Here is a 24337-nt window from a genome sequence, read left to right on the forward strand (position 1 = left end):
AAAATAGTTACTTTGATGAATAATATGCCCTCAAGGCAATTGCTGAAGAAAAGCGGGACTTTAATCTTATTCTCAAAATTGCTTTTCTTGACCCTGTCAGTGTCTCTGATTTATTAACAGAGGGGATTTTTATATATACATGTGGTCATATGCAAAAGTTTGAACACCTCTGGCCGGAGGACATGCTTTGTTGATTCTCTATGCGAAAATAACAACACATCCTCTAGCGGGAACCCAAATATGGCGTTTCTGTCCAATTTTTCTTCCAATTTCTTTATTTTTTATGTTTTATTTTTTTCCCAATACGCAAAAAATAGCAAATAAACAGTAATGAATTTTAAAAATAACAGTAATGAATTTTCTGTAGAGAAACTTATTTTCACTTCATCAGTTTCACCAGCGGTGCCCAAACTTTTGAATATGATGTATTTGTGTATATGATGTATATGATGTATGTGTGTGTGATACACTGAAGTTTTATGTCATATTCAAGTTATTGAGTTATTTATGGAGTGCAGCAGAAGATGACGCTTTATCTTCCTGTTCATTTCTGTGTTAAAGGTGCAAAACGTGATGCAAATAGGAAAAATGACACTTGGGATGAAAATCATTGTATAAAAAATATCAGAACAAAACTGTCTTTTATTTTTGTTTGCGCCTTAATATGCAACATATTTTGCATGTGTAAATCACAACAAATCAAGTGATCAATAACTGATTCTAGCAAATAAAAATAATTAATTAAAAAAAGCATTATTTTCTACTCACCTAATTGTTAAACATTCACATTTCTATTGCTGGTATACAGTTTTACCTGCAATCTTGAAGCAATAGTTCAACTTTTTAGCAATAACTCAAATTTTCCTGCTTATCCAGAGTCAGATTATGATATTTATTTGTTTTACTTTGAAGTGCAGTTTGAAGATGTTGTTATAACTAAATTTCTTTTAAAAAATGTAACCCTGTAGGCAAAGGTTAGACGCTGTAATCTGTATTTCTTTTATTAACCTTTTACCAATGCATTTAAATGTATAAAGCTGAATAATTTCTGAGCTAAGTGTATATTCTTTTCAGAGTGCAGTGTTTTTAGAAAGCACAAATCTAGAATATGCAAACTGCAGCACATTAGTGGTGCCTACGACAAAGCGTATGGAATATCACACTCAAATTATGGCATAAAGTATATTATGTATGGAATTCTGAAATGTCAACTGCAACACACATCTCTGCAAAAATGTTATTGATGAATTCATTAGAACCTGGTTATGCAGAAAACTTGGTTTGCTTTTTAAAACGTTGAACCATCCCTTGAAGTTCTAACTCGAAACGTAACGTTTGATAAAATAAAAAAAAAGTTAAAATTATAGTTGATACAACATTACAGAACAATTGCTAACATTATTCAATAGACAGTGTATCAAGTCTAAACTCACCTTGTCAGCTTACATTTGAGTCCATGGACAAAATTGTTAATATATTTCAGTGCACAACAGTTAAACTGTTTTACAAAAGAGAGAAAGAAACTTTGCATTCTCTATGAATACTGCCAAAGACATATCAATACTGGATCAAACTTACTGCTACAGCATTAATCGACCCAAAAAATAATCATCTTTGACAATATCTAGGCTGTGCTGTTAAAATAGAGTGAACAGAAAAAAAGCACAGCTAACTAACATGTCTCGGAAACTAAACAAAGCTGCCAAGTTGAGTCGAAGGAGAGGGAAAGGCAATACGCTCTACTAAAATGTCTGAGATATCAGTTCATATAGTTGCTTCCAGTAAGCAAAGCAGAGAAAACAATCCACGTCTTTTTGTCGCACAAATAAGCAAAAGATGTGTCTTTGTGCTCTAAAAGAACTGTCTGATGGGCTTCACCACATGTAGTAGCTTCTTGTCGTGTCCACTTGGGTGGGTTTCAGTTCTGAGGAGCCATCCTTGTCCTTCTCGCTGTCTACCTCCCACAGGTTGATGAGAGGTGGGTAGAGTTCGTTCAGAGGAATGGAGGAGGTTTTCTGCATGTACTTCTTGAGGGAATGATGGTAATTCTTTCTCTTCCATCTCTTGGCAATGTAGATGGTGATGGAACCCAGGCTGATTATGGCCAGGATGGTACCCATGACGGCAGCAAGAGCCGTGTTGGTGCCTTGGTCGGAAATCTCCACAGCAAAGGTGGCGTGCTTGGTCGTGACGTTGACGCAAGACTTTTGAGTCTGCTGGTGGATGTTGGAGACCGAAAGACAGACTTCATACTCAGTGGCTGGTTGAAGGTGAGTGAGGTTATACTCATGGACATCGACAGGGACTCTTGCAGTGTAGGTGATGTGGGGGTTGTCAATCTTCATGGTGGCAGATGACCACTTAAGGTTGGATGTCATCACGTTGGAGTTGACCTTCCAGGACACCAATATGGAGTGGGATTCGGTATGCTTCACGTAGATCTTCATAAGCTGAGTGCTGTCCAGAAGGGTACCGTTGACCCGGATTGCAGTCACCCGAGTGTCAGCTCCTTCGGTATTCTGAGCAACACATGTGTAATGACCAGAGTCATCCACCTGAATGTTAGATATGTGCAGGGTTCCTGCACTGTTGAGAAGGTACTTATCAGACAAGGTATCCATCATGACCTTGTTACCAAGAGGAGTTACCCAGTATATCTCTGGTTCAGGTTCGGCCATAGCACGACAGTCCAGGTCTACTGTCATACCAATGTCCAGGTTAAGGTGGTTGGGGAAGGTGTCATGGGAGATCATGGGCAGACACTGGTCAGCAGATTCGTGAGAAAGTACCTCTCTCAAGCGCTGGCCTCTGACTTCAGGTGGCATCGCACAGTACATTGAAAGAGGCTCCATAAAGCGAATGCTGGTCTTATTGGAGCTCATCCACTGGATAACACAGTCGCAGCGCAATGGGTTGCTGTGGATGCTGATCTCCCGCAGGTTCGGCAGAGACTCTACGGTTGCCAGGTAGAGGGAGTTCAGAGCATTGTTGTTGAGCATGAGACTCTCGAGAGACGGCACATCACGGAATGCTAATCGACTAATGAAGGAAAGCTTGGGGTTGTTGGTGGCCTCAAGTTTGGTCAATTCTGGTAGATTATCCAATGCAAAGCGATCAATAGACACAAGCTCCCCCATATTATTAATACCAAGTTCTTTCAGCCTTAACATATTTCTAAAGTCTCCTTCTTGGATTTTGTGCACAGGGTTCTTGTTCAAATCCAGAAATTTCAGGTTTGGCAGTTTCTGCAAAGCATTTTGAGGCACCCTCATGAGTTTATTATCATAAAAGGAGAGGCTCTCAAGATTGTCCAGTCCAACAAAAGCATTGCCTGGTATGTCAGTGAGTTCCATCCCTGCAAGAACCAAACTTCTTAAGTTAAGAAGAGGCTTAAAGTTCAAATCCAGGATGCCAACCACAGGATTTTCCCCAATCATTAGAATCTCAAGGTTGGGGGTTGAATCAAACCAACGGCTGTCGATGGCCTTGAGCCTGTTGGAGTTCAGGTGGAGCCTTAGCAAGTTGCGCAAACCGGCAAATGCATTAGGTGCAATGAAACTGATCTGATTGTGGTTAATGTAAAGCTCCTGAAGATTTGTAAGATCCTGCAGGCTAAAGTCAGGCATCTCAACAATTTGATTCTCCTCCAGATGGAGCGTGGTGAGCTGCGACATGTTGGTCAGGCCTATGTCGTGAATGTTGCTGAAGTTGTTCTGGGAAAGGTCCAGCTCAGTTAGGTTCAGGAGCTGCTCCAGTTCCTCGCTGGTTCTGGCAATGTAATTACTTTGCAGAAGCAAAACCTGAGTATCGCTCGACAGGTTACCAGGGATGCGTGTAAGGCGCAGGTCATTGCAGTCCACGGTTGTAGCTTCCCTGTAGGTGGACTGGGGTGTGAACCAAGGCCGGATTTCGCACACACATAGCTGAGGACACTCGGTAGCTTCAACAGAGGACAGTGTTAGTGTTGCCAGGAGAAGAAAGAGGCAAGGCTGCCTCCATGCACTACAGAAAGCAGTCCCTCTAGACATTTTTACTGTCAGTATTTATCCTCTCAGATCCAAGATGGTTTGGATTCCCAGAGAAGCAAAGAGACTGGGATAGCGCAGTGAGATTTTCATCAAGTGTTCAAGTGTAGCTGGATCAACCTTTTATCCTCTGAAAACTTGAGCGGTTGAGTCAAAGAACTTCAGAGATGTTCAAAAGGAGTAAATATCCTGTGGGGTTGTGTGAGGTTGAATCTGTCTTGCAGTTTGATATCAGGACTGGGGAATAGGTCTGAAAAAAAGAACAACAGAAGAACTTGTGTCAAAATAAAGAATATTAAAGTACATAATATGAGACACTGGATCTTATGCATTCTCCAATGGCAGTATTGGCATTTTTTCTTCATAAAACGTCACCTAAAGTAATTAGTTTCATGAACCCCTGTGGAAAAAAGTGATTAAATGAATAGTAACGCTGATACATGCAGAATCATTAATCGCAACCACAAAAGAAAAAGCTAAGTCAGATGACTTTCTTATGCACAAGAAATACAAAACACTTGTCAGAAGAAGGAGAGCTTGGACAGAGATCAAATTCAATTGAGCTCTTTCATCTATCCTGTGAGCCCATGAAGAGCAGATCATTAGCTTCTCCAAGCATCATTACTGATGCTCAGATACTTAAGTATTCTCTGTAAGAAACGCTGCCTCTGCATTCTTAATGATGGGTCCTGCTAGTCCGGTAAGGACTTTATTTACACTGTTTGCTGGTTTAGATAGAAATGATGATTACCAAGCCAAGACTAAAGTCATTGAGAAGTTAATGTGTGGAGGATACTGATAATTATATTGACTCATTAAACAGAACCCTATGTAAATGGAAAAGGGCTTCTGAACCTGTTTTAATCAGCTGAATGTATTATCCTTAGCCGCAACCATCCAAGAGACATCTGTAATTTCATACACTCATAAAGTGAATATTAGGGAATATGGAAATCGGGGGCTGATGATGTTTTAACTGACCTGGATGCAGTGTTTCCCATACATAGGTTATACTTTGGTGGTGTGCCAAGGTATCTGGACACCCACCCAAGTACATTTAGACTATTTACCAAATGGTGAGCATCTTTATTAAGGTGTTTTGAAAAAACAATGTGCTTTGAACGTGACTGCTACATGAACACCTTGGGTCAGAGGAAAGACAGAGTGAAGGATGCATTGAGAGCGTGAGCAGCACTTACACAGAGTTAGCTAACTACTGCTACTGCAGCAGATACAGACCATTTGATTTGTACATATTTATGTGACCACACATCATTTTACAGGGGGGAAAAATGACTAGCACTCAAACAAGACAAATTTATCCTGTAAATAAAGAATTTTTAGTGTTCTTATGTAACTGACATACATACGTTGTACTGCTAATTAAAAACCGTCTGGATTTGTGAAGCTATTATGAATTTTGTAGCATATTTATGCTGAGTCAGTATATTCCAGGTGTATTTGACTAATTTGAGTTGGATGAATTCTAGTGTCGTTGGAGTTCAAGAAAAGCTGTGTAATAAGTTACTTCATCGTTTTAAAGTCGAGCAGCTTTTTAAAAAAAAATTTGCGATGTACATCAGCAAATACTACTTTGAAATACCGGTCAGTTCTACACACATGATGCAAATGAAAATCTTTGTGTATTTGTACATTTATTATCATGAATTCTGTTACATATTTATGCTTTAGAGTCTGTGTATTTCAGGTGCATTTGACAAATTTGAATTGGGTGAATTCTACTGTCCTGCAGACCAAGAAAAGCTGTATAATAAGGTATTTAAAGGTTGAGCTTATTTCCATTTTTCACAATGTACATCATCAAATACCAGTTTGAAATACTGGTCAGTTCACAATGAAAACTGACTATGTGCATTGTGTAGAAATTGGCATGTTCAGCATCAACCAACACTTCACTCCAGCACTTCTCCTACCTCCAGTGTTGATAGTAAGCTGTGTGACAACATGATTACACATATTCCCTTTTCTTTATTTGATATGTTCTTCAAAATATAGTGAGAATACTGAATCATGAGGCCTGCATTGTGATTGTGTACACCTAGTAAATATAGTTCATCAAAACTATAAAGGTTGTGGTCATTGGTCTCATTAAATATGCAGATAGACCATCTATATCACCATTCCATATTATCTGCATTATCCTCCCACAATGATACTTCACAATGTTAGCCTTTCTGAACACTAATAACGCAGTTATGCTCTTCAAAGGCAGAGGGAAAAAAAACTGCAGCACTGAAGTTCCAACTTTGTTGCTGTTCTAAAAATAAAGGATGCAATGAACCAGGGCAGGAACATACGGATAGTCGGTAAGAGCTCCACACCTCGCAAGCTGCTCGCTTCTGTTTGAAGTAATTTAATGTGCTCAACAAGGCAGATCAAATGAGGAGGAAAAAAGAGAGAAATAGGAGGAAGGGAAATATTTTCTTCAAGCAATTAAACAATTATTACACTACCTGCTGCATAAGATAATCCGGAGACTGAAACTGCTGAAACAAAGTGGCATAAAAATTCATTTACAAGGCCTGAATCTCTCTATTCTTCCCAATTCCATCACTTTTGGGCTCCGTTATTGCAGTTTTCCTCTACACGTCTGATCGACTCTTTTCTTATCATGAAAAAAACACATTTTCCTCACTTTAGTAGAACTCACAGTCCAAACGGTCCATATAGGGAAAATAACCTGTCTACTTTAAATTCAGTGCTTTTGTCATGAAATGCCAGCACATTTCTACATCTCTACCTATTGAGCCTGCAGCTGTTTAGCCCCGCCCACTAAAGCTGAAGTTGTAAGCAGTGTTTCAGCCTTGACAGCTGTTTGATTGAGGAATAACACAGGGCAATCAGAACACAGCTCATTTGCATATAGCAATCTTAAAGGTGCAGCAACATACCCAGCCTGATTAATGCTAAGGGATACAAAGAGGTTGGATATGGTCAGAATGAATGACTTATAACAAATTATGCAAACATCATAAGTGAACACAAAACACAAAAGCAGGATATGGGCCCTTTAACACTGTGGTGGGCCCGTGATTCTCCTGTGAGCTCCGGTAGCCGCCTGTGACTGTAAGCTTAATCTTGCTGTTTATCCAGAATAAGAATGACTGTGAAAAAGGGCTTGTGTTTCCTGGCTATCTGTGTTGATAGTGTCATACTGGCATGTTATTATGTGCTTTTTAATGTTTATCATCAGTGGGATTTTGTTAACCCCCCACTGGTTTGTCCCAGCCTTTAGTCCCCCCACCTAGCCACTGAGCATTAAAAGCTGCATGCTGTAAGAGTGTCAATAAAAAGCCTTTTCATTCCACAAAGATCCTTGTTTGCGGTTTTCCGCCTTCCTTGTCCACAAAGTCAATTCTTACTCATCCCTGACTGGCAAACCTGGTCTGGAGAAAGTGCGCAGTCCAGCACAGGCGATGCGTGTTGTCCTACATTCCTGAGGCTAAAAGAGCTCTGCGGGGATATTTTGATCTTTCCGAATGAAAAGCATCAGGGGAGAAAACATGCAAGCCTCCATTTCCAGCTAAAGACTCAGAAATAGCTTGTGCGTTATCGTGTCTTAGACAGGCCGAGTACCTGAATGGTGAGCAGGGGCATCTGCTGTCCCATATGGTGCTAATGCTGACTCAATCATACTAGCAGCAAGAGCATTAAAGCCAAAGGCCAGGAAGATTTGGAGCGTACCAAATGCTGCTTGTGGTAAGAATAAACAACTTTATTTCAGTGAAGAATGCCTCCCAGAATTTCTCAGAATGGAAAGAATCTGAATTCAATCTAATTATATCATTATGCTTATTAAAAAAGCAGATTTGTCAAATTCACCTACATACAGCATCTCAACAGGCCCATAGGGTGCTTTACACTAATATGTGCCAACATTCAGGTGTTGTCAAAGGAGAATTCCACCACGTTTTCAAAATTTCTGCAAAATTTCAGTCATTCAGATGTTAACAGAGTCATTCAGAGTCAAACAGTCAACATGTTCAGAACCAATTTGTGTAATAATGTAGTGTGAAGGAGCTTTTATAGGCATTAAACTCTTCACATGTCTGGTTCCTATCACCACCAGTGTGAGCGATTCTGACTCAGGAAGTTCCTCTAAAACTGAGCATTTCACACCAAACCTTTTGTTCACATTTTACTATTTAATTATGCAGAACTGTTAAAAAAAATCTCAATTTTCTCAGCGCAGCCTTTTCTTATTCAAGGGTTGTTAAGTAAAGAAAATGGTCCTATACAGAACAATGCCCATCCATCCATTTTCTAATCCGCTTCTCCGTCAGGGTCGTGGGGGGGGTGCTGGAGCCTATCCCAGCAGTCTTCGGGCGGAAGGCAGGATACACCCTGGACAGGTCGCCAGTCCATCACAGGGCAGACAGACAGACACAGACAGTCACTCACACCCAGGGGCAATTTAGCATGTCCAGTCGACCTGACTGCATGTCTTTGGACTGTGGGAGGAAACCGGAGAACCCGGAGGAACCCCACGCAGACACGGGGAGAACATGCAGACTCCACACAGAGAGGACCCCGGTCACCCAGCCGGGGAATCGAACCCAGGCCCTCCTCGCTGTGAGGCGACAGCGCTACCCACCATGCCACCGTGCCGCCCAATACAGAACAATGAACACCCCAAAAACCCTTTGCATTGTAAAGGGGTTCTTCAGATTGATGGAGAATGTGCTGTAGATGGTTCTATACTTTCAACATAGCAGCAAAAAAAACTGTTCTTCTATTGTTACAATGTCGAGCTTGTTACAACAGAAGAATGCCCTTTATGGTGCTAGATAGAAAGGTTCTATATAGAACCATCTACAGCACATTCTCCATCAGTCTGAAGGACCTTTTTACAATGAAATGAGACCTTTATTTATGCAAAGGGATCTTGCTATCGTACTATAACCATTTTCTTGACTAAAGAACCCTTGAAGAACCCTTTTTCGACAGCTGCCAGCATTTTAACACACATACGTACTTTATAGGAAAGGGAAGAAAAACACTTAATATACGTTAATTGAGCAAAATTTTATTGCATGTAATTTTATTGCATTGGTTCCTGCCCCCCACTCCCAATCCTGAGCTCTGACGTTCTCAGGGACTGTTACGCACCCATCACTTTAACTGCTCCATCAGCTCGGCCTAATTGCACTGCTGTTTATATCTGCACTGTTTATACCCACAGACCTTAATCTGTATGTGCCTTATGTCACTTTAGTGTTTATTACAGGACCCTCTTATATTTGTTATTTTTTATTTTTCTACAGTTAATGTTTATTTTTAGTTTAGTGTTATTTTTAGTGTCAATTTAAATTCACATTTCCTGTTTACCGTATATTTAATGTTATTGCTGCACCATGGGGTCTGAGAGTAACACAATTTCAGTACACTGTAGAATTTAGATCCATTTGCCAACTGTGTTTTGCACACTGTGGAGTTAGACCTCTGCATTTAACCCATCCATGCAGTGGAACACCCACATGCATGCACACTAGTGAACACACACACCTGCCCGGAGCGGTGGGCAGCCCTATCCGCAGTGTCCGGGGAGCAGTTGGGGGTTAGGTGTCTTGCTCAAGGGCACTTCAGTCATGGACTGTCAGCCGAGGGGATCGAACCGGCGACCTTCCAGACACAGGGCTGGTTCCCTAACCTCCAGCCCACGACTGCCCACCGCGCTGTATGTCCTGTACATATTGTAGTATTAAGATTAAGATTAAGATTAAGATTAAGATTAAGATTAAGATTAAGATTAAGAGACCCTTATTAGTCCCACAATGGGGAAATTTCTTCTCTGCATTTAACCCATCTGTGAAGTGAAACACCACATACACTCTAGTGAGCACACACATACGTGGGGGTAGTGAGCACACTTGCCCGGAGCGGTGGGCAGCCCAATCCGCAGCGCCCGGGGAGCAGGTGGGGGGTTAGGTGTCTTGCTCAAGGACACCTCAGTCATGTGCTGTCGGCTCTGGGGATCGAACCGGCGACCTTCCGGTCACGAGGCTGGTTCCCCAACCTCCAGCTCACGACTGCCCCCATATATGTATGTGTCCATGTATTGACAATAAAGCTGACCTGACTTGACTTTTTAGAATTTTTCTATTAGTCGATTTTTTATGAAATGTTCACATATTATACAAGTTATGAGGCTTTGATAAATAAATCATTTTTTTAATTGTTTTCTGGAGTCGTCCTTGAGCAAAAGAGGTGGGCCAGAGAGCCAGAGAACAACTGCTTAAGGTTCCCTTAAATAAGCACTTGATGAAAAGGAGATTTGGGAATATTTGGGAATAACCTTTTAAATGTTTGAAGACCATTCACATAATGTAAAAGTTCTATACCACTTTAAGGGTTCCTTTTGGGCACCATTATTTTTAAGACTGGCAGGCAAATGAGTGGAGGGAACATTGTGCAGCTGTTGTGAGCGAGTCCTTTAATGGGACAGTGGAAATAAACAGGAGAGTCATGAAGTCCGTCCTCCAACTCCACAAACATTGAGGCAGCTTGAACTGAGAGGTCATCATGACCTCCAGAATCAGCTTGTTTAACAAGATCCACCACTGCGCTCCACAGATGGGCTTCTCCAAGAGGCACCTGCCCCTTCCTCAAGCTTCATTAATACTTTAGACTATATGAGCCCACCTGAGCACAGAATGAGACGCTGACCATTACTGAGAGTGAAGAGAACTTTACAAGCTCACGGGTTTGTTTTTGTTGATTGATCTTTAAATGATGGTTGACCAATCGCAGGCTTGGACGTAAAGCATGTTCGGCCCAGTTGCAGTGTGTGTGGCACGGCAAGAGAAACCTCTGCATGACGCCTGTGTTTGCTCATTTTCTCCCTAATCATGTTATAAAGATAAAGATTCACACACTGTGAATACGTTTTATAGATAGCTAGAATGAACAGGCCCAACAATGTTGAATAGGTGGGCTACAGGTTAGGTAGCAGAGTTGCTCACTACAGTAACCAGAGAAATTCCCTGACCGTAACAACAAGAACCACAATATCTGATCCACATTTCCCATTTACCATATCATTACTGTATTTAATTCAAATTACCAAATTATATCCAATTAAATCATTATGTTTATTAAAAAAGCTGATTTGTCAAATTCACCTACATCCAGCATCTCAACCGACCCGTAGGGTGCTTTACACTAACATTCTGAAGAATACTTTCAGGTGTTTTTAAAGGAGAATTCCACCACGTTTTCAAAATTTCTGCAAAATTCAATCACCGAGATGTAAACAAACTCATTCAGACATTCAACATATTCAGAACCAATTTGTGTAATAATGTGCTGTGAAGGAGCTTTTATAGGCATTAAACTCTTCACAATGTTTTGCAAAAAAACTAATCAAAACGGTTCATTATCAGATCTTGCCAGACTGCCCAGCCAGAGCTGAACATTGGCTGTGAAATGAATGTAGGTAACTGCATCTTAAAGGGGCCATATCATGCCAAATATCGTGTTTAAAGGGTCCATATCATGCCAAATATCGTGTTTAAAGGGTCCATATCATGCCAAATATCGTGTTTAAAGGGGCCATATCATGCCAAATATCGTGTTTAAAGGGTCCATATCATGCCAAATATCGTGTTTAAAGGGTCCATATCATGCCAAATATCGTGTTTAAAGGGTCCATATCATGCCAAATATCGTGTTTAAAGGGTCCATATCATGCCAAATATCGTGTTTAAAGCGTCCATATCATGCCAAATATCGTGTTTAAAGGGTCCATATCATGCCAAATATCGTGTTTAAAGGGTCCATATCATGCCAAATATCGTGTTTAAAGGGTCCATATCATGCCAAATATCGTGTTTAAAGGGGCCATATCATGCCAAATATCGTGTTTAAAGGGTCCATATCATGCCAAATATCGTGTTTAAAGGGTCCATATCATGCCAAATATCGTGTTTAAAGGGTCCATATCATGCCAAATATCGTGTTTAAAGGGTCCATATCATGCCAAATATCGTGTTTAAAGCGTCCATATCATGCCAAATATCGTGTTTAAAGGGTCCATATCATGCCAAATATCGTGTTTAAAGGGTCCATATCATGCCAAATATCGTGTTTAAAGGGTCCATATCATGCCAAATATCGTGTTTAAAGCGTCCATATCATGCCAAATATCGTGTTTAAAGGGTCCATATCATGCCAAATGCCCCACTTGCTTTTTTCAAAGTTTGGTTAGATGTACTATGTAAACTCATTATCCTCACTCTATACAGCCCATATATATAGAACTCATTTTGAGTACATCATGATTGTGATGTCACAAATATGGCTACTCATTCAGCCTACAGCTGTGTAGCCACTCAAATTGAAGCGGTAAGTGTTTTTACTGCAGTCAGTAGTAGCGTTAAGGCCTCTGCATACATCTAGCGGAGAAGACGTTTTTCTGGCTTTGGCAAACAATATGATAAATTTATAGAGAAAAGAAAGAACCGCCGACGCCATGCAGGGGCGTACAGCAGCTGGGTGAGCTCCACAGACGAACACACTATGTAACAATGGCTGTGATTGGCTGTTGCAAAAGAGGCCATCATTTGAAACATACATCTAAACGAGGGATCAGCTGAAACTAAACCAGCAAAAGTACGTGAGCTTCGCACAACCTATGCAAACTTTGTTTCGCTATAAGCATCTCAAGGCCTTCAGGCTGGAAGCTTGTATGGTTATCTGGATATAATTTGCATCATGACTATAAGAAGCTATTGGCTTTTACTTTTTGACAGCTACGTAGTTCAAAGCAAAAATCACACAAAAGGTGGCAGAGCCTGATCTGCTTCTTCACTCATACCTGCGGAACAACCCAACATCATGAAGCTTCTGAAGTTCTACTGAATTTCTATTGTCCTTACACTGTTTAATGTCACACACACATAGTGATATTTACCTCACTAGTTTTTTTGACTGGGTTCAGAATAATCTTCCAAATATTGCACAGAGCACATCAGCTTGCACTGTTATTCTCACATTGCATCGTATGTCATTTTCACCCATATTGAGGTTAATCTCAGATTCAGCCCTTGATGTTAGTATTTAACACAGCGGGAGCCAAAAGCTTCACCATAAGAAGGACAAAGTAACCCAGACATCATTATTTTAATCTAAGATCATGTTGTGTGGGTCAAAATCTCAAAATGAAACTATTAAGCTTCTATTTTGGATCTGCCGGCATTGACCACCAGCAGTTCAGACAAAAACAACAGAAAAGCTCCAGTTTTAATGCTCTGCTATAAAGAGCTATTGATTTGTTTTGGCGTAAGTCCACATCAGTTAGTAGACAGTACCACTGTTGATCTTATGGGGATTTAAATTACTTTCTTTGTTCAAAGTCACATGTTGTGATACAACAGTCACTGTTATATATCTATTCATATCTATCTACAGCGTAGACCTACATGTTGGATACACTATTCAAAAATAAAGGTTCCTACATGGTTTTTGGCTCTTTAACCTTTACATCACGTCTTTAAACTTACAAAACTGTGGGGCAGCGTTCACAACAGCTACATAAGCCTTTCAGGACAGATGGCATATACATATATAAACATTCATAAACACGTGCCTATTTCAATGAGGTCTTATTCCAACAACCGTTAAACTGAGTAAAACAGCATTTATGGCAATGAATGCTAGCTGGAATAAGCCTTAATATATGATAATGTCGATATATGTCATAAAAGGCTTGGTGCAGGTGTCATGTAGCATTACAGATCCTGGCCTTCACTGAAGACGTCCCTGTGTTGCTTTGAGGAACCAAAAGTGTTCCTTCTCCAATTACAAGTTTATTCATATTGGATCAATGCTGTAACGCTGACATGGAACATTCTACCAAATTACTTTAGTCCCATGGTAAAAAACAAACAAACAAACAAAAAATCAAGTAATTACTCAAAGCTTAGATATTTAAAGTGATTATGTTATGAAGTATTTAAACCCAAGGCATTCATTGAGATGGTAATAAGCTAAATATATACAAAGCCATCACTTCTAGGGAACCTTCTATTGGGAGGTGTCTGTCCCAAACAATAACCCCTAAATTTACACTTGTGAAAATAATATTTACATTTTTTAAAATTAAATTATTTAATAATTAAATTTCCTTTTTTCCTTTTTCTTGCTTTTAAAGTGAAGTTATAACATTTATCATGAGTTTAATTTGTAGATTTAAAAAATGTTAAAACTGTCTCATGTTTTCATGTCACCACTTAAAGTTTTAGTCAGTAGGTGGAGCCTTATTTCAACCACACCCCTGCATTTGAAAGCAGTAGGTGAGGCTGCATCCCGGTCCCTCATGGCCACATGGTGAACAGTTAGATCCCATTGTTTTGAAGTAAATGTGTCTCAAAATCTGAAAATCATTTAGCATTTAAGCAGCCGGTTCCGTCGCGCTTGGTGAAATATTTCAAGCTCTAAGAGAGGATATCTGAAAGGCTGTGATATCGCCTAATCAATAGCTGAATAGTAGGAGTTGCCATCTTCCAGTTTGAGAGCTAATTAATTGTTATTTACGCCAATCAAGCTTCATTAGGCCGGTCCTTGATACTCAGACCGAGGCTGTCTGCCGCCCAGTCCATCCTCCTTTACATTCTTTCGCCTTAAATCATAAATGACAGCCATGAAATTCTGCTGGCGCCATTAGAAACATCTAGCATATCATAGTGAGACACGGCTCTGTCCCCTGCAGGAAATGTGGGCTTCCATCTTACGGCTCTGTCAGACTTGGGGGTCTGTATGAACACTGACTTCCAGACTGTTGACAGGAAACTTGAGGTTTATTAAAGCTTTGGGCAAATGAACATTTTCAAGCTCTCATTTTCCCTGGTGAGTTTTGATGTTTTTATTTAGATGCCCCACTAAAGAGATTACAGCGCACACTGCTGTTAACGGACTATCCAAGTGTCCTTGCTCTAACGATCCTTAGGTGCTCATCCCTCATGGCAGTTTGAACGATGCTGCTAATTCTGGCTTACCTTGATAACCCATCTGACCACTCTTTCCAGATATACAGTGTGGTTTGAAAGTAACTGGACTACGTAGGAAAACATAGTCCTCCACGTTCTGTCCTGTTAATACTGTACGTGATGTCTGCAGCCCCTCCAACTACCACCACGGGCTCGTCCAGCCTGCCAGTGATGTTTCAAGGCGTTTATTTAAATCCGAGAAGCTCAGATGCTTCAGAATTCATCCATGTTCCATTCATGTTTCCGCTAGCAATCACAGCTCCTTCAAGATTGAAAGCATTCTTTGGTCATCCCCACCTGTGGTCATCCGAAGCTTGCCAGGTCGTTTGCTATGTGGCTGTCCTTCTTAAAGGGTAATGTCACAAAGGCATCCATGTCATGGCTTGATATGAAATGGTTTATTGTACAGAAACTTGCCAATTCCTCTACAGTGGTGCTGACAGGAACCAATGCATTGCAAACAGTAAACCTACACGTCTTCTGAGTTTTCCTTGGGTACTATTTTGCCTGCATGTACCTCAATCACATGACTGTGTCTTTAAAAAAGTATGTCAGGCCAAAGCTTTCCACAAAATACAACGTCTCAGGCATAGATAGCATATTCATAACCATTTCATATAATACTCTTGTGTAAAGTCGGTTTTAGAGGCATTAACGTCTGGTTCACCACCACTGTGAACAATTCGATCTGTGTAAGTTTCTCTAGAACAAAGCATTTCACATGAAATCGCTCTGAATAACTGACTGAATTTACTTAACCCCTCCAAAGGCTAAGGCCTACTGTTTTATTACCCGCGTCTATAACCTAGGCACAGCTCAGTCAATATGCCTTGAAGCCCCAATAGTTACTGAATAATAAGCCTTAGTATGTAATAAATCTAGGATTTTAAGGAGTTACACACTTGATTATCGTGAAACACAGAAAGATCAGTGAAACTCCACTACGCCTAATGTTTGGGTTCCGGTAGTGATGTCGAACTGTGATGATAAGACATTAATAATGCATTAATGCAATAATTGAGTGATTTTTTAACGCATTTTCCTAGTTTAATCATTCAAACATCCGTACTTCCATCTTGAAGCCCAGCTGCTTAATCTCCACAACCGTACTCCTCTCATTCAAATACAGTTTCTAAATGGTAAGCTCTATTAATAGCTTTCTTAAGACCGATGTTCATTTCCTCTGCTGCCATGGTCAGTTTACCACTGAAATACATTGAGTCTGAAGTATTTTAGTGGTTTAAAAGCAAAGCGCTAATGCAGCAATATCAATAATTGAGCACACTATGCTGGACAGTGCCCTCAGGAGAACAGTGAATAAATCAATGATCTGCAAATGCATTGCTTTGGGAATGGAAAACGAAATCTCTCTTTTGACACACATTAAGGCAAATAAGACAAACACAATTAATCATGGTTAATTACACAAAACAATGTGATTAATTGCTAAAAAAAATGATTATTTTAATTGTATGACAGCTCTAGTCTCTTATAGGTTTATTATGAGTCGGCTCTATGACAGCTAACTTAACTTCACACCTCTTCGGTTCTCATTTTGAGAGACACCAGTGTTAAGATGCAAAGGCCCAGATTAAAATCTAGACCTTTTCTTAGCTGTCTTGTAATGCAACAACACCCAGAGGGCCAAGACACAACTGAGAAGACGACTGTCCAACTACTTACTACTTGGTATTCTGAATTTGGTGAACTATTTCTAAAAAAGGGCTGTGACTGCGATATGATTCACATAGTACAGACGTAAATACTCTTTAATAAGGCTGACGTTCTGCACTCCAATGCCATAGTCATTGCTTAGAACCACAGAAAAACTAAATCTGTTGCACTGTTTGATCACAACACATCTCCATCAGAAGGCTTGGTCACCATGAAGAGTGAAGTTGGCATCTCAGCCATTGTTTTAAACAACAACCAAGATGAATGTTTACAGCCAAAATTATGCAGACTCAGTAAATTTGAGACACTGTGTTTTCCGTTTGCACTTGGCTCAAATTACACGACTGCATTATTAAAGGGGAATTCCACCAATTTCGCAAAAATGTTTGCATAATTCAGTCGTCGGGACATAAAGTAACTCAGAGTGGTTTGATGTGAAATGGTTCACTGTGGAGAACCTTCTGACTCTGACTTCTTTATAGTGGTGGTGATAGGAACCAGGGGTCACACCTTCTACAATGCAAATATACCGTTTTTATTTACTATCCAAAACAACCAGTGAACCCACACATCTTTTGAGTTTTCATATGAAAAATACGTTTTCTCCTTTTCTGTTTTGCCTTCCAACCTCTAGGAAATGACTGGGCTATAAAGACACATATTAGACAAAGATCTTCTCAAAACTTTCATAAAACAATGTTTCAGACATCAAGACATCAGTGTACTCATAACCATTTCATATACTAACTTTCTGAGATGGAGCTTCTAGAGGTGTTAAACTCTTCAGACGTCTGGTTCCTATGACCACTGTGAACAACTCTGGCAATTTCAACCACAAAAAAACCCCATCAAAACCACTCGGAATGATTGTGTTTACATCTTAACCGTTTAATTATGCAGAAATTGGGAATTCTGGGCCCATCAACAAAAACAAAAACAAGGAGACAAGCAGAACTGCCATGAAGGTACATCTCAATAAAGTAAACCACTGTAAGTCATTGGAGGATAGAACGGCAGATTGAGTAATATAGTTCTCAGCTGAAAAGTGCTGAAGATTCATGTTTCTGAATCCCTTCTTAGGATCCACTGTGGCTTTTCAGTCTGGACACACATATTAACTGTTCCAGGATGTAGTCTTTGGTTTATCAACCCTGTCTAAATAAGCAGGAATCCATAGAGGTCAAGATAAACCATTGCAAATTAAACTTTAATATGCAATACCTGCATCTAAGCAAACAGGAGAACAAGACGCCTGAAAGGGTTCCACAGATCCTAGTCATCTTTAAAAGACTCAAACCTCAGAGTACCCAAAACGTTCCTGGAACACCTAGATCCAATCAAACGTTCCCAGAAACGGAGTGAGCGAAATGAACAAACTGAATTTCTGTCAAGGATGAGGTCTGTAGGAGCAAAGAGTGCAGATCTCCTGGCAAATCTCCACCTCTGATGTTCAAAGCTGATGTTGGCCAATATTGATCTAAGACTTCTTATCAGCTGCATTTGATTCATAACACTCCATAGAACTGAATCGGGGGTTATGGTATCATAGATGATGCATTTTCTGATGGTAATTATTAAAATCGGCGTAAAAATATTGATTAGAGATCATCTAGGGCCCCCACAGTTACAGCAGGGGGTTGAGCGCGTGGACCGAATCGTTAAACAGACCAGCCCCTCGGGCCCCCAAACATCCAAGGCCAGTTTCTTTCCAACGATATCAATTCCAGGCCTTCTGTTGTACATCTGAACTTTGTGTATTCCTCTCCAGAGTCTTTAAACACTGTGCGTTATGAGATTTTGAACATCAGCTCTAAGAGAATTACTAAAAGGCTGATAGTCGGTACTAAAAGGATATTAAAATTAATGGAAACAAACTATTTTTGATGGAATTAGAGAGATAATCAGTTTTGTCTGGTTGACTCGGAGGTGAGTCAGCACTTTGGGTGGAATACAGAAATTACAGAAACATCATGCAGCTTATATCTGCAAGGTACTGAATGGAGGATAATTTAAAATAATAAAGTAATTCATAATTAAATAAATGGTTATCTTGTTTTTTTCACATTCAGACTGAAATGTTCTTTGAAGGAGAAACCGTGAAGAATGCATCATTCCATTCCATTTCAATCCTCACAACTCACACTACACGTGTCACGTAAGCGCAGCACATGTGAAGTGCGAACGACCGAGCGTCCAATCTATAAACGCTTCAGGTGGGAATATCAGCTCTCATTGGCTGTTGCTGCTCTAATTTACGACGTGCAAAATCAGCAGATATGTTTTCATGATGAAATCACAAGAAGTGTCTACCACTGCTCACATTATATAAAAGTAGGTTTGATTGCGAGTTTGATCCCTGGTGATGCTACAGCCCTACGTGGCTGGGAGTTCAGGAGAGCTTAGTTGGCCTCGCTCTCTCTGGGTGGGTAGGATGGCCCCTCAACCCCCCCCCTTTCCTTTGAGGGAGGGCTGTATAAAATGTGGAAGAATTGCTCAACAATTGGGTGGAGATGTTACATGTGCAGGTGATTAGGCTACATATATCCTAACGTTTACGTGGATTTCCATCAATTTTCCTCTGTCTTTTAAAACCCAGCATAGATTTGCACTAGATATGTTGTTGAGAGACTTCCTTCAACAACTACAGCAGATACAGCAGCTAGACGGAGGCACGTGCCTCGAACACGCACTGAAAGAATGTTTACCATTAGAATAACACTGTTTAAACTTTTGAGACCAGGTTGGGCCACATGTGAGAAGACGTCATGTGAAATATGCCGTGTGTGTTATCGTCTCACAACTCATATTTTCTTATCTGCAGTAGAAGTAAACCCTCGTAGAATGTTTCAGTTGGAAAGAACTTCACCTAGTAACTCGGCTATCTCTTCATCCTCGAACTTCCCGAGCTGGTTTATGGCTCCAATATTTCAATGCGCCTTTAAACCATGCTCCTCGTTACTGGGTGGGGCACAATTTGCGTGAATAGCTGCAGCCTTCGTTAACTAAATGTTAAATTCAGTGTGTTCTGAGCCCAGAAAGCAGTCGCATCATCTGCCTGTGCTCACACACGGCCTCTGGCCTTGACACGTTTCAGTCGCTCTGTGTTCAAACTGTTTGAACACAGCAGAGATTTTTCAAATAACATTTCAGAGACTGATGATAAAGCAGGTTTGTCTACAATAGCGGAGTAACTTCAGCTCTCTTTTTGTATGCTCATCCTTCTTGGACCTTAATTTAGTTACAGTGCACACAACAGTGCCGCTGCCCCAAAGCCCACTGGGTCTTTTGTTCTCACTCCTGCTGTCAGACTTACACTCTGCAGGAAGATTCCTTAACCAGATTATGGGCGCAGAATTAGTCAAACAGCTGCCTGGCCTAGTCCACCCCTTATCTCTGCAACTGACACAAAAGGCTCATGTGTTGGTACCCCTTTTTTTGGGTGGGGGTGGGGGGTGGGGTTAATAGAATAAAGGCAGACCCCTCCTCTCCCCGTCTTTACCCCTTGGTGGTGAATACTGTGATGCATGGTGGATGTGACACACTTTGTGTTCTGTCTCTGTCATCTAGGTCCCTCTGTTGAAGATTTAGGGGTAATCTAGGAGGGAAGAAGGGATCTCTGTTGCCCTGGTGGAGGAGGAGAAAAGGGAACGTCCACCACCCTTCACTTTCCTCCTTCCCTCAGAGAGACTGCAAGTGTTTGAATTCTTGAAGATGTTCCTTTATAGGGTGCTTAGTTTCTCAGGCCTGGACGCAATGATCACACGCCAAAAAAAACCCAAAGGAAAGGTTTTTTAGTGGTTCTACAATAAATCTAGTGCCAATAATGAGACTCACACTCTACACTGTAATAAACAAAGGTTCCACAAAGGGTTCTCCATGCGATGCCATAAAAGAGGGTCCCCCACACACATCCCCCCGGTTTCCTTAAAGAGATGTGTGAGTGGGAAGAACCTTTTTAAAGTTTAAAGAACCTCCACACAGTGCAGAGGTTCTATGAAGAACCCCTACATTGGCAGAGAAGCAATATATTTTATGTTCTTTAAACATCTAAAGGATTCTTTACGCTCAAATTTATTTTTAAATATGGTTCTTTAGGGTTCTATGGCTTTGCTCAAAGAACTCTGCAGCATTTTTTAGGAGTTCTACAAGACTCCATGTGTTTAAGTTTAAGAGCATCTGCCTTTATCTAGTACTCTTTTACAAACACTGTTCCTACACGGTTCTTGACTTGGATGTACTGTTCCCTCGTACCGCGCATCACATTAAAGATTACATATGAGATTCTTGAAGAACTATCCTTTGAACAATAGTGGAACCAATAGTGGTTCTACTAAGGCAACCTCGACCCTTTTGGCACTTTTTGGAGTGAAGGTTCCTGGGAAAAGTCTATAGATGTGATGATATGTATTGAGGATTTGCCTTTATTTGGAACTCAGCACGCCTAAAAACAAAGGTTCCTAAATGGTTCTAGGCTTGGATGTATGGTTCTAGGGAAAAACAAATTCTTTAAGTGGTCTAGTATCTTTACATTATGCAGAGGTTCTTTCAACTTTACAAAGATTCTTCATACTCACATCTTATTTACAAACACAATTCTCTAAGCACCATCCATTAAAAGGTTCTTTAGGAAGCCAAAAGTGGTTCTTTGAAGACACATTTTTGGCTCTTTTAAGATTAAGTACTCAACACTTTGAAAAAAAAGGCTCTTAAAGGGTTCATGTGGTGCCAGTTGAATCAAAGTCTATACATATAGACATGATAAACAATATTCTACTAGTACTGACAGTTCTTGGCTTGGACGTACAGTTCTAGGAAAGCTCTTGACAAAAGAACCTCACTTTAGGGTTTACAAATGGTTCTTGGCTTGGACACATGGTTCTACAACAACCCATTTTTTTAAAGAACCACCACTTTCTTCAGATGTATGTACAAAATGGTTCTATATATATTTTTTAAAAATGCATTGAACGTTTCTTTAGGAAACTTAAGGCGGTTCTTCTGAGGCATTTCTCCACGTTTTTGGCCATTTTAAGATCAAGTCCTCAACACTCTTAAAAATAAAGGTTCTTTTGGCTCTTACAGAGGTTCTTCACACTCATTTGCAAAGAAGCATCAATAGAAAGGTTTATTAGGGACCCAGTAGTCGCTCTTCCAACGCACTAATCTTCCCTTCTGCCAAGTCCTCAACACTCTTAAAAATAAGGGCTTCTAAATGGTTCATGTAGAGCCGATGGAAAGTCTATGTATAAATGGTTCTTGGCTTGGACGTACAGTTCTAGGAAAGCTCTTTACAGAAGAAGCTCACTTTAGGGTTTACAAAAGGTTCTTGGCTGGGACACACGGTTCTGGGACAACCTCTTTTTTAAAGAACCTCCACAGTATGTATTAATAAGGTTCTTCACATGTATATATTAAAGGACCATCCATTGAAAGCTTCTTTAGGAAACAGGGTTCTTCTAAGGCATTTCTCCACGTTTCTGGCCATTTTAAGAACAAGCGCTCAACACTCTTAAAAATAAAGGTTCTTGCAAAGGTTCTTTAAACTCATTTAGAAAAAATACCCATCAGAAGATTCATTAGGGAACCAAAAGTGGTTCTTCTAAAGCACTGATCTTTTAGCAAGTATGCAACACTCTTAAAATAAAGGTTCCTTTGGCTCTTACAAAGGTTCTTTACACTCATTTACAAAAAAATGGCCATTGAAAGATTCATTCGGGAACCAAAAGTCGTTCTTTTAAGGCACTGATCTTCCCTTCCAGCAAGTACCCCACACTATTAAAATAAAGGTTCCTAAATGGTTCGGCGGAAAGTGCTCACATGCATTCGGATGTGATCATATTCTACAGTCTGATAGCGGAACAGGTTTGTCCTGTGGTCCTGGGGGCAAACATGACGGGGTCATCTCTCAGAACATGTTGTGTAGTTGGTTTCCATACACGGTCCAAGCGTTATGCCATCTTCATCAACGACAGTTTCTCATGCCCATCCTCCACCGCCAGAACTTCTGCTGGCTCTGCAGACGCAACAGCTGCAAGCAAAGGGGAGGCGTCCCTGAAGGACAATACGAGAACCCCCCACCCCCACCCCACCCGCCCCCCAACTACCCCCACCACCACCATAACTCATTATGCATCCTTCCCTTTCACTTAAACACGCCTTCCCGTGTTCATTGTCTGCGCTCCTTCCAAACTTCTCGCATCTCGAGCGAGACATCTGCTAGGGTGCCATCACATTTGCATGCAAATCACATTTATTATCGTCATTTCTCTCTCAGCTCGCGCGCTCGACGGTGTGCGGATCAAAGTTTCCATCCAGGCGGAGACGAGGCTGAAGTTCAGCCTCTCGTTCGCGAGCTTCGCTCCTTAAACGGTGCGGCAGCTGCGGTCTGGCGCCTGAACGGCAGTTGCGCTCTGTACTGGCGCCGGGATGTAACTGCCGCACCATTTAAGGTGGACCGGAGGGTTCGAACAGTGGGCAGCGAACTTGCTTGAAATGAGTCGAGCTGCAAACTAGTGCGAACTAAATGCGTCAGTAACACAAAGTGGGCGCACAAAACAACATCACCTGCTGTTTTACAGTCATCGGCCAGCTCGCGTGGGGGGGATTTATCTTTAAAGCTTTTTTAAAGGGGCTGAGTGAATGTGTCACTGCGCGCAGTGCGCGGTAAAGCGCGCAGGCTGCGTTCTCGTTTTGCCCTTGAACATCTGTAGCGCAACAGCAGATGCGCCCTTGCAGGGCGAAAACGCAGTAAACAGCCGGGTCTGTAACGCCTTCGAAAGCGCGGCCAGACTCCTCCGCCACACGCGGGCAGCGACCCCTTTAGCGATCTGTGTGCATCGTTTTCTGAAAACTTGTAGCAGATCCACTGATTTTCATAGATCTGGTCGCTCCATCATCTCCCCAATACTAATGATGGCCAAGCCTCGGCTGTTCGGCACGAGGCAAACAAAAACGCTGCGTGCGCTTCACAAACATCTCCTCGAATAACACGAATTAGTCTAAACATACGAGCTCACCTCTTTGGCTTGCACCTGGCGTCCTCTCGAGCTCATGCAAATGACCCCGTCCTCGCCAACCGAAGCATCAACAGTGATAAAGAACAGGAAAATCCACAAGCGAGCCGACGTGTGAGTCGCTGCTCGCCTGCATCACATCGCTCCTGAGCTCCACGCGTCTCCAGCCGGCTGCCTGGCTCTACACGGGGACGCCTCTGTTAGATCCGCCCGGCGCAAATTCCTGCGCAGCCGTGGTCAGGCGCATGGTCCGAAGCGGAGAAGAAGGCAGCAAATCCGCTCACTGGCCGCCACCTGAAGTCTCTGGGCTCTGGACGCGGAGGAAAATGTGATGACAGCGCCTGACGCTAGAATAGACTCGCTGCTTCTTTTTTTCCCACCTGTTTTCCGACACCACCCCCCCCGCCCACCTGCGCTAAGGCGCACTAGCCAGTCGAAGCGCAGGAGACGGGACGCTTGACGCAGCAGCCAATCCTATCCCAGAACAGGAAACGGGACTTGCCAATCGTAGCGCAGGAGGAGGGGCTTCTCTGAATACGGGTGGGGTTAAAAAAATAATAACGGCGTCCAGGCGAGTCAGCTGATTCCTGCTCAGGCGATTGGTTGCTAGCTGGTGGCT

At 41.4% G+C, this 24337-nt stretch overlaps 1 protein-coding gene across 1 annotated transcript; it reads right to left on the bottom strand.

The window, feature by feature from the left end:
- Nucleotides 1-610: 610 nt before the first annotated feature.
- On the bottom strand, nucleotides 611-24078 carry lrrn1 (leucine rich repeat neuronal 1). Its single transcript, XM_017691924.2, has 2 exons — nucleotides 23722-24078; nucleotides 611-4275 (listed from the first exon to the last, which is right to left on the bottom strand). The coding sequence occupies exon 2, from the start codon at nucleotides 4026-4028 to the stop codon at nucleotides 1875-1877; it is 2154 nt and encodes a 717-aa protein (XP_017547413.1). The 5' UTR covers nucleotides 4029-4275; nucleotides 23722-24078; the 3' UTR covers nucleotides 611-1874.
- Nucleotides 24079-24337: the final 259 nt, after the last annotated feature.

Source organism: Pygocentrus nattereri, chromosome 26, assembly GCF_015220715.1.
Source record: "Pygocentrus nattereri isolate fPygNat1 chromosome 26, fPygNat1.pri, whole genome shotgun sequence".
NCBI classification, from domain to species: domain Eukaryota; kingdom Metazoa; phylum Chordata; class Actinopteri; order Characiformes; family Serrasalmidae; genus Pygocentrus; species Pygocentrus nattereri.